At 30.2% G+C, this 17,720-nt stretch overlaps 1 protein-coding gene across 1 annotated transcript; it reads left to right on the forward strand.

The window, feature by feature from the left end:
- The first annotated feature begins 982 nt into the window (after positions 1-982).
- Positions 983-12,270, forward strand: LOC119832897 (galactosylgalactosylxylosylprotein 3-beta-glucuronosyltransferase I-like). The gene is made up of 5 exons (XM_038356715.1): positions 983-1,420; positions 1,963-2,116; positions 3,421-3,552; positions 4,809-5,030; positions 8,382-12,270. The coding sequence occupies exons 1-5, from the start codon at positions 1,209-1,211 to the stop codon at positions 8,544-8,546; spliced, it is 885 nt and encodes a 294-aa protein (XP_038212643.1). The 5' UTR covers positions 983-1,208; the 3' UTR covers positions 8,547-12,270.
- Positions 12,271-17,720: the final 5,450 nt, after the last annotated feature.

Consider the following 17,720-nt stretch of genomic DNA (forward strand, 5'->3'; position numbering starts at 1 on the left):
AGAATCTGATTTTTTAAAACTCAAAAGATGAATAAAAACCTCAATCATATTTCCAAAATAAAAAGCAAAACAAAAATAATGTTTTCATTTAGTTTTGAATAAAATAAAGTAAATGTGAGTAAGTATTCATTGTGGTACTTAAAAATAACAATTATTACTTATAAAAATATAACCGAATATAAATCAAATGCAATGCAATAAGTAAAAGAAACAGTGATCTAGTTACCCAGTAGGCAAACAGTTACTTATCTTCAGGTTAATAATAAAAAATAACTTAGTTTAATAGTTAACAGTATTGACATTTAAAAGGTATTATAAGCGCCATAATTATATTATATTTTTGCCACAAAATTAGAAAAACTTAAGTGTGTTTTTTCTTATGAACCTAACTAAATATTTAAACTATATCTCTATATATGTAAAGATCCCGTGTCACAATGTTAGTTACCATACTCTTCCGAAACGGTTAGACCGATTCTCATGAAAATTTCTGTGCATATCGGGTAGGTCTGAGAATAGACCAACATCTATTTTTCATACACTTAAATAATAAAAGTAACGCAGAACAGCGTATGCCGGGTCAGTTAGTATTATTTATATAATAGGTATTAATATAATGTATGTACATAGCAATAATGCGGGCAAAGCGGCGGGCAAAACATTTTTATAAAGTATAGTTAAATTTTTAGCCATCTATGGAGAGTAATCAAAACTATTATCGTATAGTTTTCTAGGTATTTTTCGTCAGCGATACACAGATGGCACTTCTATAGCCTTAAAAATGTATATATTATATAATTTAAATTGTAAATAAAACGTGTTTAAATTTATAGATGTACCTATGGTTACAATGATTATTATTCCGAAATTCCGAAAGCAATTTCTTCTAACAATGTATTAAAAAATCATTAGGAACCTGTGTTGTTTGTTAAAACGACGTCAAACGTCAAAATTGTTAAATTGCCCAGTTGTCAAATGTCATTTGCCCTTCAAACAACATGGATAGTTTACGTTCTTAGATGATTTTTCATTCGAGAGTCTAGTTTTGCGTTCTGGGCTAGTTGGTTGTATCGATAATCGTGATTAGTGTATGAATATTGATTAACCGGCTTTAATATATGGTCAACATAACTCATAATGAGTTAATACTGTGATTCAATTAATAGTCTGTGGCTTTACAGACGCGCAAAGCGTAGCTGTAACTGTACATGGACGGATCCAGTGACAATAAAATGCCTTTTGTTAATATCAAAAAGCAATATTTAGCAATCGGGATGTTAGTTTTTGTAGCTTTATTTTTCTTCAATAGCCGTCCGGCTTTTCAATGTCAAATAACACCCGAAGTGAATACGTATTTACCGACGATTTACGGTATCACCCCAACTTATGCTCGACTGGCACAAAAGGCTGATCTCACAAGGTAATTCATGATGATATTGCCCTTGGTTTCAATGCTCTTGCTAAATAATTGTTTGTTTTGTTATTTGGCAATCTAATTGATTTGTCTTTACAGACATGTTAAGATTTCTTTCACAAATATTTTAAGATGGGCGATTATATATCTTTATTTAGTGAAGTGGACCTTGGTTATCCAAAATTAATTAATTCACCTATGTTCATATCTTTTAATTTTAAAATGGGATTCCTTCTGTATTATATGCATAGAAAAATATATTGATTTTATTTCAATACTTTCACTTAGAGTTAATAAAATATTTAACATAATTCATTTCTTCTTTTGAGACAAAGTGAACTGTCATACAATTAAAAAATATTTCCATCTTTTATCTTCAGGTTTGTACACTCGCTCCCGACTAATAGAAATCCTTTTCAGTACTGACTTATTATATTATTCAAACTATGTTATTAGAGTTGTTGGTTTACATATAGTATTAGGAATACATATTATAGTTTATAAAATAATAACTTGCACATATTTCAATAAATTGATTATTTTTTTAGATTATCACAAACTTTAATGCTAGTGAGAAACTTCCATTGGATTGTTATTGAGGACTCTGAGACCAAAACAAAGCTAGTTGAAAATCTTCTAAAGGAATCCACACTCAAATATACACATCTCAATGTAAAAACTCAAAAGTCCAAGCATTCAACCGTAAGTATCTTATGCACCTTCAATTCAATATAACAAAATGTATGTCTATGAACTTGTACTTCTTATATTACCACTCTTATCAGGTTCTTTGATAAAGGACTGATCACCTTTTTGTATAAATTCTTGATTAAACTAGAGCATTTGTTATAAAATGGTAATGAGCCCAGACCATATGTGCCTGTCATAACTTATGATTTCATTCAGTAGAAAATTTTGCTTTTCATATTTTCATATAATTCATAATAGATATCTCCTAGACTAGAAGTGGCATAGACATGTAGATTTTACTTCCATTATTTGCAATATTTCAGGTGATGGATATCAATATATGTGTGTTTAAAACAGATGCATACTACACATCTTGGTACTGTGTATGTGGTTCATTTTTGATTTATGCGAGTTTGTACTGCTATGTGTTAATATTTGTTATTATGTAATGGCTAAAATGATCTGCCACATGGGGCTAAAGAAAGAAATTTGTATATTTAGTGTACATATACTAAATATACAAATTTCTTTATATCAAATTTTTTTACCACACAAAACAATTAAACACATAGGCAAATTACATTTGATATAATTGCTTCATCCACTTTGATAATTCGGATGTAAATGCGGTCTCCTTGTGTGGCATTACCATTTAAATGAGTTCTAACACAATAATTATATGAAATAATTTTGCTGATAATACAAAAAAATCTCATAAATTTGTCATGTTGTATTTGATTTTGTTGAAAGTGTGTTTGAAATAACAATAATTACTAGGGAACTGAACACTATTAGCCTTGCACTAAGATTAAGCAGTAAGCTAGTGAAGATTTTGCTTTAGTTCTGTTTTTGTTGTATATATTCTTTCAGTACTTCTTTAAAAACCTAATAAAATATGGATCTTGTAATATTATGATGGAATTATTATTAAAAAGTAATGAATTACTTAATAAAAAAAAGAAAACTTAATTTCTAATCAAATAGCTACAATATTTCAAGGTTACTTCATTGAATTTACATATAAATAACTTGATTAGATAACTATATCATCATGTAAATAACCAGAATGCAAAGTTGTCTTAAATGAAAACATTTTTTTAATTAAAGAAATTATTTCAAAATAATATTGCATCTTGACTTGGTGAACATTATACTTTTATGCAAAAAAACATTATAACATACCATTTTAGACATATGAAGCAAGAAGTTAAACTGTGTTACTTTAAATGATATTGTACAAAAATGCTAAAATATATCTATAATCGTAAGAAAAGAATAACACATAAATACGGTAATATTTCCATTGATTCCATCAGGCCAGCGGTGTGGAGCAGCGAAATGTGGCCCTGAATTGGATTAGAGACCATTTACGTAAATCTGAAGATAAGAAAGGTGTTGTGTATTTTATGGATGATGATAATACCTATGCTCTTAAAGTTTTTGAAGAGGTAAGTTTAAATGAAATTTGTATCTATTCTTCTCTTTCTTTTATATTTCCTAATTATAAATTTGATTTGTGGATGACGACAATAGATATCTTTTCAAGGTTTTTCAAGCGTTTTGTGGGTGACGATTTTTTTTATTAATTTGATTTCACATTTTATAATCAAATCATTTTAGTAAAATGTAAATATTTGCTAAAATGTCTCTTAAGATATTTCAAAATTGGTTTTTGCGTTCATGTAGACTATTCATTGATATTGACTGAGCAAGAGAAGACAAGATATAAATGTGTGGGTTCTTGTTCCCTCTGTGGATTTCCGGATTAGAATCTCTCTTAGAATCTTTCCTATATCCCTTCTCGAATCCCAATCTATCTCTGTACCAAGTTTAATTGAAATCGGTTCAGTGGTGTAGGCGTGATGAAGAGATAGACCGAATAACTTTTGTATTTTTAGTATTAGATACCTCTTCTGTCTGTAATATGTCTGCAACTCTATACAAAATATGGCTGACTTTCATTTATTGATGTGAATTGCTTTCAATTGTACTCATTTGTTTTTTTTTATATGATGCATATATGCTTTCATAGTCATCAAATATTGTTTATATTTTCAGCAGAAGGTATGTTAATTTCTCATACATAAAGCATTTAAACAATAATGTTTATTGTATGTTTATGTTACTCATTGTGGATACAATAACACTGCAATGATTTCAGTGCATTCTTTATCAATTCCCATTATAAACAATAGAATAAAAACCAATAAACTTTGTAATTTTGTATAACTAGTTCGTTCCAACGCCGACCGGATTGTCCTGAGATAAAAACGAATGTAACATATAGCTTATATTCCGAGAATAGTTGAGAATAGTGCCTTATGAAAATAGTATAGAATTATGAAATAGTATGTACTTTAGAATAGTATTTAGGCCTTTTAACAGGTTTAAAAAAAAAAGGTTAAAAGTTCGAGTTTTTTTTCTTTGTTTCGTCAGTGTCGTGTCGTGTTTTAGGCTTTATCTGACCTAACAAAGGAAAGAACATCTATCGACTGGGCGAACTGATTTGATGTTTTTTTTTATTTTATTGCTGATGTGTCATGTGGTTCCATTTAAATTTGTTTTAGTTCTTAAAATTTGATGGCGTTTTAATTTTTTAAAAATAGTTATGCCAATACAATATGAGTGCAATGCATAATATTATACATCCATTTCAAATACTGAAATGACTACAGTAATGTTATGTGAAACTATACAATTACAGATGCGAAAAATAAAGAAAGTTGGCGTGTGGCCGGTGGGTATAGTGGGAGGGATGAGGGTGGAAATGCCTCTAGTCACCAACGGAAAGGTCTCTGGTTACAACGCAGTGTGGAAACCGTTCAGACCCTTTCCCATTGATATGGCTGGATTCGCTATCAACGCGACACTGTTCCTGGACCACCCGGAAGCGAAGTTCTCTAGGAAAGTCCAGTCCGGATTTCAGGTTGGTGTTTTTGTCCCAAATTAACGGACAGTTCTCAATTCTTGCTGTTTGTTACGAAAGTAATTATGAGTAACTTGTTTTTTTTTTTTATTTGGTAAAGACTGTTTAGTTTATAGGTTTATTTTAGATAAATAGACAGATAATACTTTATTGCACTCAAAATTTACATAAAAACATAGAAAAACACAAAGTGAGAACATGACCAAATCGCGCTCTTATCGCTCTGTATTTTAATTATTTAAAAAGGATTTAATGATTGAAATGGGAAGAAACACTGCTGAAAACGTTATTTAATGTAGTAAATTATATAAATTGATATCAATACATTACATGAATCGTGTATCAATATTGATAATAATTTAACTAGCATCTACACTTAGCATGGCATCTGATTAGTTTCTAGAAAATATTTTACATGTGACTATTAATTAAAATGTTATGTTAACAATTTATATTCTTTTGATATCGATACCGCTATCTATATATCATTTCATATTACGAGAGAAAATATAGCTTTACGTAGCTAAATGTACGTTTACGTATTTTTTTCGTATAGGTAATGCGGTCAAGGTATTCTGAAAGTGGGTTTACTTGAAATATATGCTCATTCAGTGTGAATATATTAACATCCATCTTAAAAGCCCGGCAAGTGCGAAATACGTAGGTTTTGCGTTAACGTAATTCTCAATATTATATTCAAAGAAAAATGTTCTAATGTAATAAACTCTTTACTTACTATTTTTCCTACATTACTAAGTTTCAATGTGCTAGACAAAATTGATGTAATATATATTAGTGTATTTTTTATTCTTATCTATTTATATAGTAGGTGAAGTAAAAGTCATAGATATTTATTATCATATCATAGATCTTTGTTTTTAAAATCTTCTGTGGGGCTGTGGAGTCTACCTCAGGATGAGCTGGCCTAATTCGTGCCGAAACGTGCAGGATTCCCACATACCATGTTTCTATTGCTGTAGTTTTTAATCTGTCGGTGTGTTATCATGCTTTATGATAATATAAACCAATGCTATTTATAGTAGTATTATTTCCGGTTGCGATTAACTAGGATTTATTGTGAATACTGTATTGACTCGCAATTAAATATTTTCTTCTATGTGTTTTAATTACTTTTGTATTGCATTATGTAGCTATATAGTATAATAGCTTTTTTGTCACTTTAAAATAAACTGAACACAAATGATATTGATGTTAAATATATGTTACGCTCAAATCGTGGGATTCCTGAATCTAATGTGGTAGTCGAGCACGTTTTGGACGAATTGGGCCAGCTCGCACAATTGTAGTACCGAATCCTCAAAGAAAACCGGCGTAATTCATTATGTAATAATCATTATTCAGTATATTCATTCGGTATTCTACCGTATTTCGTTCGGGAGAGTTGAGTAGTGGAGCCGAAGCCCGTTTCCTTTTCCTCATCTTTCAGTCAGTCCATTCGTTCACTCAAGTCGTCAATCCTTTCCTTATACTAAAGGCACTACCTCTGCGAATGTAGATTGGTGGTAGAAAAAATCGTGCTCACGACCCGCTGTGTCTATCATGGAAAGACTCGACGCGTTGTGGCAATGAAGAAAATCTATGACTGGTCAGATATAATTGGTTTACCATTACACGACGGAGAGGCTTATACTTGAAACAATTATTAATTCACACGAATAGTCTTTAAATATAAGTTAATATTAAAAAAAAAAAATATGTAAAAAAAATTATTATTATTTCGTTTGATTGTAATTTATTATGTAGTTTTATAAACTGGTCATAGCAATAGACCGTACAATACAACCATCCGATTTCAAATAGTTTTAAATCAATTTCTAATTAAAACTATTTGGATTACGTACAAAAAAAAAAAGCTTCGAAATAAAATTTATGGGAACAAAATCACGGCGTTATAGCAAACATTAAAAATATATAAGCATTTTGACGTTTGTATGCGATTGACCGATACCATGCGGGCCTAAGGTCATTACGATAACAAATATGGGTAGTACTTTCACTGTTTATCTGTACGTGTGTTTCCGTTTTTTTACACATTCGTTTTGTGTTTATATTGATTACAACTAACCAGCTGTTTCTGGTTTAAACTTTTATAAGTTGCGTTTATTTGTCTTTCTATGTTTAACCATTAAGTCCCTTTTTACATTGATTCTATCATTTCAGCAATTATTAGTGCTTAAAATTTCTCATATTACGTTAATAAAGTACTAAATATATACTAATTACCTAAAATAATAGTCGCAATAAATTATTACCACTTTCAATTATCGCCGCCTACCTTAAATATTACGACCTAGAATTTATTTGTTTTGTGTATGAATACATATACAAGCCAAAAAGAGTTTAATTAAAGGTAATGCGTGACAAACTTTCATCGAGTTAATGTTAGTTAATGTGGAAAATACATATGCTAATTTGAATTTCTACTCGAGTGTACTTCGAAATATTTGTGCCAATGCATGTACAATATAACGAAAATTATAATTCATGGCACGCGCTATCGCTTGGTTCGTTTTTTGTCCTCATTTAGTTGTTATTTTCTGTGTCTGCCTTATCACCGTTTTTTAGTGCAATCAATTAATTTATGAGCTACACTTCGTCTTTGGTGACTAGACTTTGATGCTGAATTGTGTAATTTTTTCAAACAGCCCTCGAGCGTTCATCAAATATTAACTAATGCTAGAAAATATTACATTGCCAATCAACCAATCTCTACTCTTTCATTACTATAAAGCTCTAATCTCAGAAACTGCTAGACCGGTTTTCATAAAGGCTTTCACCGTTTGGTACATACGTGATACTTGAATGCTAAAGATATATAGGTATTGTTTAGTGTACCACAGGCGAATGCGGGACGAACCGCTAGTAATCATTTGGATAGAACAGATGTAGACTTAAGGACGCGTTTACGAATTACAAAGACTAAAATATCTTATCCTATCAAGTTATCTTTCGATAGAGTTGGAGATGGAATAAGCCTGTAATAAACAAAAATAATAATTGTCAAAAATAGATTCCTGTTTTATCTCTTAATGGCGGTTAGTTGGTTTAGGCGTTGATATTGCACGTCGTAAAAACGATTATCCGTTACCCCTTCACTCAACATTGATGATACAAGGCTTCAGTCAGGATTATTATCTATTATCTACAACTTTCATAATCTTCTTCCTTTAAAATGCCTTGAAATTTATTTATGAGCGCACATGTTCTGAAATCCACATAGTCCACGCTAAAGAACGCGTCCCTAATAATATAAATATATATCGTCCAGTGTACAATTCCCATTATGGTTAAATCGCACAATCTAACTCAATGTTGTATTGAACATTTCAGGAAAGCGAGATTTTGAAGTACGTAACAACAAAGGATGAGCTCGAACCGCTCGCAGACAACTGCACCAAAGTGTACGTATGGCACACACGCACGCAGAAACCATCCATTTTGAACCCGAAGAAACTCAAGAACCCGCCGTTGCCTGACGACCATATTGAGGTTTGAACTCGTCTCTCGAATCCTCATGGTTAACAATCACCGTTTGACGGTATTCTAACATTATATCAATGTTTGACACATCGAGGTTTTAACGCAAATGTGCGTTTTGTATACCTTAATCATTCGATCGCGTAAATATCCACTCGGAATAAGTTAAGACATGTCTAATTACGTCAAGTATTACAATCAGGCATCTGTTAGAATGTCTATGTTTAATATATTGGTTAATGAACAACGTATGTTTTAGTCATTATTATAGTTTTTTGTGTCCATTTTACACATTTTAATCATTGCCACATGAAATTTGTACGAGCAAAACATTTATTCGATGGAGGAAATTGTATTTGAAAATACACATTCCAAAGCAATATTTTATCAAACGTTCATTGGTTGAAGTGATTGTATCAAGGCTTAACAATTAAATGATAAATGTGTAGTAATCTTAGTTGCAGTGAATATTCAATAATAATTAATATAAAGAACTTTAAACATCTTTAAAGTTTAAGGATACTCATAATTCGATCAAACAATAAAGTCATATAGCAAACGTACTATTGCTACTTAAATACGTAGAATAGATTTTAAAATGTAAATTTGCCAATAAGTTAAGATTGATGCAATAATTGATAGAAAATAATTGTTTAAAAATAATCCAATTCGAAATTAAAGATCAGTATTATAGTTGATTTGGCCGATAGGATTTATATACCTAATAATAAATAAATTAAAAATAAATGTTTTAAATTCGCGGGCTAATTCGTAAAATATGAATTTTAATATTAATAACTACTGATGCATAATTATATTTTATAAAATCATCAGCAATATTAAACACAGCTAAATCATAAAAAAAAATGTCGTATATGATTTTAGTATATTTTTTTATTTCCTGACTTTATTTTAATCCAGTATTATTTTATTTTTTATCCTTTTTACAAAAATGCTATGCGAATTTGATACTTGTTAACAAATACAATTTCAATTTATTTTTGAAATTAAATACTATAACGGATTTTAATGAGGTTTCATCAACGCAAGATAATCCAAAAGTGCTTGACTCATAATGATCATTCGTTCGAGAAAATATTTGTTTAATATAGTTCTATGTGATTATATATTAAACGACACAAAATCAGATAAACACGTTCTGACTAACTGATACGACTTTTTTCATAATTTCTCTTAGATTTCTCCGGTTCTGTTATTGATTTTTGCCAAGGACGGAATTGATCTCCATTGAATTATATATATAAATTAGTAAAGTAAAGATTCAGAAGTTTATGTGGGTTGACAATCGAGTAATAAATTAATTAGTTGCTGAATCAGGTCTTAACAGTTTTTCAACGACTCATAACGCAAAACGAGAGTGCTCTACTCTCGTTTTGCGTTATGAGTCGTTCAGTATTTCTGTGTTCGGGGTTAGATTAATTATAATATTCAATAAATCCGTTATAATGTATTTAATTCCAAATTTAATAATATAATACTTGCGTGAAATCAAACACGCGAAAATACTATATCGATTTAGTTTTTAGGAGGAGGATTTTTAGTATTTTTATACACAACTGCGCAATTACAAATCTTAGTGCTATATAACGCTAGTCTAATTTCACATAAATTTTATTATTCTAGGTTGATTTATTTACCTAATTTATTTTTTATTTGCTCATTTATGTTCTGTATCTTATGTTGATACAACAATTTTTAATAAAAAATTATTAATAAAATTTAATAAGATACTTGACTATAAGGTAAAATAGTAAGGTAAAAAAGTATATGATTCAATCATTGATATAAAAACTCTTAAATTCAAAATGTGTAGATATGTAACTTGATTTTATGTAGATTTTATATATTTATTTGATTCAGACTTAACTTCCATATTTCGTTCGTTTAATGTTGCCATTTAATTACGAATGAATATTAACCGTTTACATCAGCATATTAAATAATCATTCACGTTTTTTTTTAAATAGTCAAGTATCTTGTTAGTAATTATGGGTGTCGGAACAATATTTATTTCGCTATTCTTTATTTATCTGTTTTGATCTAACGCTTAAAACGGATAAATGAATTTATTTAATTTTGTTCTTTATTTAATAATCATTATGTGTCTATACTCTATATAAGTTAGCGTAGTGGCCTAACTTTCATTAGAACAATATCAAATAACGAATGACTATGAGTGTATTAATTTTAGTTTCAATTTTGTATTTATCGTAGAACAACTGGATAGGTATCTTACGCACAAATTAATGAAAATAGTTGGAGTTCCTCGTGAATGTAGAATATAGTAAAATGAAAAGTTTAGTGATAACATTGTTCTATAATCAAATATTGTTTTCAAACGATTGTGATAATACAAGAGATGATCATTTTTAATACAGCTGGTTCGTCTTTGTGTCTTGGTTATTCAATTATCTGTCATGATAGTGACATGATCATAAATACTTTGTCTTCTTACATTTGAAATTGAACATTTTTCAATAATAACAAGAAACAATTAATTGAAGAAAGAAATGAAAGAAATAACATTTCTAAAATTGTATCGGAAAGCTAACAAACATGGTACATCACAAGAACATATACCTTTTTTGAGATATCAGTTATACTATATAATAATAAAGTCATAATATTATATCATGTCATTCGTTAACTATATTATGCTGGTTACAAAGCAGGTTTATGTAAATAAACGCTTTTAAAAAACCGACGTACTGTTTTTGGTACTTTTAATTATGTATTTAAACTTTTGATTATAAAAAAAAATTTAAATGTATGAAACCATAGAATTATAATTCAGTGCATAATATCTAGTTTTTAGAATGTCATGCTCAAAGTGTCGGTCTAATACTTTCGTCCTTGACATGTAATTTTTGTACTTATAATAATTTATATAGTTAATTTTGGATTCTGTGAATTCTTATTTCCAGTGATTTGATGTACGGAATGTTGTTTTTGTATATGGATGATATTTTATTCTATTACTTTCCAGTTTTTAGCTTTAAGTAAGTCTTGGTATTTGTAAAATTATGAAAAAAATAATATAAAATGATTTTAATGTATTTTGGTTTTCATTTATAGGCAAGCATTAAGAAGTGAAAAAGTTTTTTTTATATTATGTATGTCAGTATAATTTTTGTTAATCGAGAAATTTGTCATTTATAACCTCACTTTTGCTTGTCAAACTAAAATTAAACTCGTTTATGCATTTTGAGGGTTTTATAACATACACGTAGCATTTATGTATTTTTATAATTTATTATATCTCAACAGAGCAATAATTTGAGAACTATAATTATTGGTGTGTGTAAATTTCCTCACTAAATATTATGTAGGAAGTTTAATAGAGATTGTATCTGTATTCTATTTAATTAATTGGTACAGATTATATATTTACAATAAGTGTTTTTGTTTCTTCATTTATGTTGACATTAATACGCGATTATTACATAAATATCAAGACAACTTAATAATTATTATGGTTCAGAATTTATGTAGTTGTTTGAATATTTGTACATGTATATGCGAGATTGTATGTGTGCGTAACAAGCACATTTATTACGTAAAATGTCTTAGATTTACGCGCACTATGACACGCATTGCCGTATATTGAAAGAGTAAAACGGACTGTTTGCTGCCCTAATAGAGAAATTAATTATTATCCATAGTATTTAATGTATTACCCTATGTATGATTTTACAATACGTAAATAAATTATTCCTGTGAATGCTGTTTTTCATTTACCTTGTTTTATCGTATGATTGAAAATTTATTTTTTTATTGAGGCCCTATATGATAGTATAACGCGCTCTAAGTAACCTAAAAAATTATTGAGCCTTTCGTCATGATTCAAATGATTCTGGGCGGGTTTTTGAAATTTAATTTTTATTTGAATAGTACATGTGTGTATTTTTTTCCTTACCCTTCTAGTCTCGTCATCAAACCTCTTTATCCTTCTTCATAAGCTGGCAAAATAGGCAGAGATAATATTGCCTGGTGGAATGTTCATGGTCGACAGTAGTGGCTTACCATCAGGTGACTTATCAGCTCCGTTGTCCCGGTATAATATAAAAAAATTAAATAAACAGCTGAAAGCAACTTTATTTTGCCAAAAAAGGGCATATCGACACTGGAAATTCCGCATATTGTAGTCGCGAGTGATACTCTGAACTGAACAGAACGCTTAAAAGTGAAAGTTTTTCTGATTAGATTATTTATATGTAATATAATTGTTATGAGTCAAACCCTCCATTGGCATGGTTTTAAAGGATTAAAAACAGATTAAATCACAAAATAAAAATGGCAACTCCATTCAAAATTGCTTGTTGTAATTGCCGTGTGTTTCAACGCGTTTCGTCCATAGGGTATTCACTAGATGGCTCTGATATTAAATTACAGAAAACCGACGTGTACATACATTGTTTTCGAGAATCTCTTTGAGGACGTATCGCTTACAATCGGGTTATGGACAAAGGTGATTGAAAGAAAAATTTAATAACAGAGTTGAATATAGTTTCGAAGCAAATTGAATTTGGAGTGTAAAATAACTTGGTATAGAATGATAGTTGATATGACATATGATATGACACATTGTAATTAGGGACCTACTTGAAATAAAAAAAAAACATTTAATCTGTAGACAAACAGAAGAGAACAGGCTTTTTTAACAGGTTGATATTTGGCTACTTTTCTAAACATATCTACCTACTATACAAATAAGAACAACTTTTTACTGAATTGCCGATTGAAGCACTTGTAATGTTAAATTCAATTACAACTTCAGTCGATTTACAAGAGGAAACCTTTTTCTTCCAAGGGGTGAATTTAAATAAACCCAGCATACTTACAGAGAGACTATAAAAAGTTTCGCAGTCCGTGCACAATTTGGTTTATTTTTATTATTGATTTTCCCTTGTTACAATTGAATTTTATAACTTCTACGACAGAAGTTTCAACCAATTATCTACGGTGGTTAGTATTGTTAATCACTTTATTTAATCACCTTATTCTTCATGCCATAACTACAGAACTATTAGTAGTTATTTAATTTACAGACAGAATTAGCTTGTTAAACAAGTTTGATGTAGTTGTAGATCTTTACTAGTTGAGATATGGCAAAAAATTACAATTTGTAAAATGGAATCAGTAAATGAATGTCAATTCACAAAAAACGTTTTTTATGTCATGAATATTAGGTGTAGTGCGTGACACCGAATTCGAATCCCATACTACCTTCTCAATTAGGGCTGGGTGAATGAGAAATGGCACAAAGCGTGGCAGTTACACCACTCTATCAAGAAACAACTGTATCTAACATGGATCTTTTGCCATACCCGTTACAAAAGACAAGCGACATCAAAGTTTTGTAACAAGCAAATTGTGACAGTGAATTAAATAACTTCAAATAGTTCCATGTTGTTACCAAACAAGTCCGTAACGGTAACACAGAGGAACATTTATTTTACTACAGCCGTAACATAACGCTTAACTTTTGCACGAAGCTGTAACAGTTTCCTTGCGGAATTTTATTCACAGTTCACACAAATGTTGTTAGTGAATTCCAACGCGAGATAAATTATCTCATTTTAGAGCATTTGAGAGAGATTTGCTCCGCAGGTATGCATTTGTAGTTTCCTGAAACTTTAAATCTGTTGAAAGAATGGAATTGGAATGTATGCAAATATTTCAAATGGAGACTGCGAGTTAGGTACCTATCTACTTAGTTAAAATAATAATGCTTGGATTGATTATAAATATCTTTAATCAATAAAGTTAGGCCAATATTGTGCTATGATTAATTATTTATATAGGAATGCATATTCAAATATTTGGGCTACAAATAATCAAGTAATTCGGTAAAAACAGATAATAAGTATGAATCAAACATCAGTAAGAGTTTTGTTCTATCTAGTATGTTACCTATTACTAATTAATTACTACTAACTTATTATATAAAATGCACTATTCTGTGTGTTTTGCATTTACTTATTATATTATTTCGAATCAAAAAGGTTGTTTATTTGCAACAAATAAAGCTTTATAAGCAGCTTTCAGTCCGTTGTTTCTTCAATGATTGAAGATACGTTTAATAAACTATAACTGAACAAGAATGCAAGTCACGAAACATTTCCGTCATGCAATATGTCTCTATTACAGCATCGGGAGAGCAATCAATGTTCTTGTTCTGATAATAAGCGCACTATTCATCATTAGTCTCCTTTGTATCGGTTTCGCAAGGTTTACGCCTCGCGGTCTGATTTTATATGTTTACATAAGAGGGTATCTATCGAATACCTAACTATGCTTTTATTGGATTCACCTGTATTTTTGTATGAAACTTATTCCATACTCAATTTCGACTCTTTAAATGGGCGGATTTAAAGCTACATACTCATATCGAGGATCTGTGACCTTAATACCACATTTTCATGTGTTCATCTTGTTATCTTGATCTAAGTTGTTAGGATTAAATAATTTCCCTAAGAGTGTAAAAAGTATGCATAAAAGCAAGTAAAACAATTTACAGGATTTGGTCATTAAAGTTTTTTTTTTAGATTTGTACATATTATATTAATTTTATAAAGAATTCAATTCATCGTATACTCAACTTGATACAATTTGATATACTACCTATATATGACAAGTTGGTACATGATTAATTTGTTTGTTTATTTATTTAACGGAACGGTAAATAATATATATTATCGTAGATTTATTTATCAGTAAATGTTCTTGCAATGAAAATTTATACTGATTTTACCGCTATTTATTGAAAGGGAACTCTCTACTAAAGCTCGCACCACTTGAAAAACAAAATTTAAGGACAAACATGCAAGCATTCATAGAAACATTCATGTGCAATTAGTAGGTACACATTCTACTAAAATTATAAATGCGAAGGTTGTGAGGATGGATGTATGTGTATGTTTGTTACTCTTTCACGCAAAAACTGCTGTACCGATTGGAGTGAAATTTGGTTCGTAGATAGCTAGACAACTGGGATAACACATAGGTACTTTTTATCCCTATGTTGCTACGTCATACAGACTTACGGGAGTGAAACCGCGGGGCGCAGCTAGTCAACCATGTTCGTAGTACCTTTATGCTTCTAAAACCGCCATTAAGGAAAAACTACATATGTAGCTACCTACCGACATCAGAAGATCATGGATCTGCATATTTAATCTATCAACTTAACAAATAAAAAGTATTCTATGAATATTTAATCCCAAGTTTGTTAAGTTGTTTGTTAAGCTTTAATTTGCCTTTTAAATCCATGTAATTGCGTACTTTACACAGCCCTATTAAGAAGGGTCCGTCAAGATAAAATTTTATTGCAATCAATCAAATCCCAACACCAATGAAGCACTCTCCTTTCATATAATAGAAGCCTTAGAATATCTTTAAATTGATGGAAAGTGAGCATTTTCTGATGAAGAAATATTTTTATAAAATAAATTTATAGGGAATAGCTATAACGGATCTTTCTTATTAACTTTAGGTTAGGTACAATTTAACAAAATTAGAATTTTACAAAGTGGTTTTTACTCAATCTTTGACACCCAGTACTAGAAATTTAAAACCAATATTCACATAAATGGTTCCGATATTTTTGGTGTTATCTGCAGAAAAATTCCTAGTGAACTATATTTTGTGCACACTTTTAATTGCAGTTTTCCTATTTCGCACCATTCCTTCTTTCCAGTCATCAATCCTTTCATTATATTTTAGCCCTTAAAAACGGGCACCGCATTTGCAGGGTTCTAAACCTCGGCAAATATTAATGGGCGCTGGTGAACGCTGCACCATCAGGCGGACCACCAGCTCAGTAGCCCGCTATGACAAAAGAAAATGTGTGGTTATTTCTGAACACTCTCCTCTGCAATAATTAATGATTCTGAAAAAATTTAAATGTAGTTTAGTTTCTACTAATAACAAAAATATTTTTATAGTAATAAAAATATGTATATAGTCTTTTATTGTCCGCCGAACATTATCGCGAAATATTCGCAAAGAATAATAATAATAATTCGGCTCGAAGTTTAGCGTGAATTGGGGTAGGATTAAAATGCCTAAAATGACTGGACTGGTGTACCGTATTTATGTATTCATAAGTGTGCATACAATTGTATATTCTATTTCAACACGTAACAATAAAATAGTACTTCGCTTTATGCACGTCTAAACCAGTAGCAACCAATCATGAATATTGCGTAGTTGAATTTTTTACGACGAGTCACGCTCGAATTTTATGCAACGCTATGAATACATACAGATATTTTAGAGTACATAAATGTAAGTATATTGTGCTTCCGGCCTTGGCTTTTCCCGTGGTATATATATAGCCTGCGACATTTCGGGATCATGAACACATTCAAAGGTAAAAGAATTTTCGAAATCGGTCTAGTACCTACCTAGTTCTTAAGATGTGTAAGTGCTTTTAAACAAACAACCACTTCACCTTTATATTAAGTTTACTTATAGATTATCGTATCGTGTACCATTTTAGAAATTCTGAAATTTCCGTCCTCTTAAGTATTTTCTACAATAGGTTAGGGTACCTATGAAATAATTTTAGGCACTCAACAATATAAAGTTGGAAAACTGACACGAAACGAAATTCCAATCATTTCGAAAAATATGTGTAAAAAATCCCTAATGAAACCAGTAATTTTATAGAAATTAGACACAAGTTGCTTATATTACATAATTAGTTAGTACCTGGATGACCGAGCCTTGCTCGGTATTTTTTTTATAAATTGTGTTTTTTGGAAATTATATTGAAGTATTATTATTCACCAATAGATGTCAGGAAGAGTCATAATAAATTGGGACTACCCAAACGCCTCCTATTTGTTAAAAAAGTAAGTTTAAGTCGATAAAACACGAATATGACATTTTCTAAAAAAGATTCCTAGCTAGATCGATTTATCGCCCCCGAATAAGATACCAGTAACAATCAGTAAACGATAAAACAAACAAAAAAACATGCTTTATTTATAATTCTAAAAGCAAGTATGGTAATCATGAAAATGAGCTATTCGCACCATTAGATTACGGAGAATGTTTAAATTTTGAGCAGTGTAAATATTTAAATAAGTGCCTCCATTAATTACTAATGCGGTGCCATCTATTTAATTACGTAAACTTTTTCCCTAAAAGCCCAACGTGCTGAGT

This window comes from Zerene cesonia, chromosome 16, assembly GCF_012273895.1.
Source record: "Zerene cesonia ecotype Mississippi chromosome 16, Zerene_cesonia_1.1, whole genome shotgun sequence".
In the NCBI taxonomy this organism is placed as follows: Eukaryota; Metazoa; Arthropoda; class Insecta; order Lepidoptera; family Pieridae; genus Zerene; species Zerene cesonia.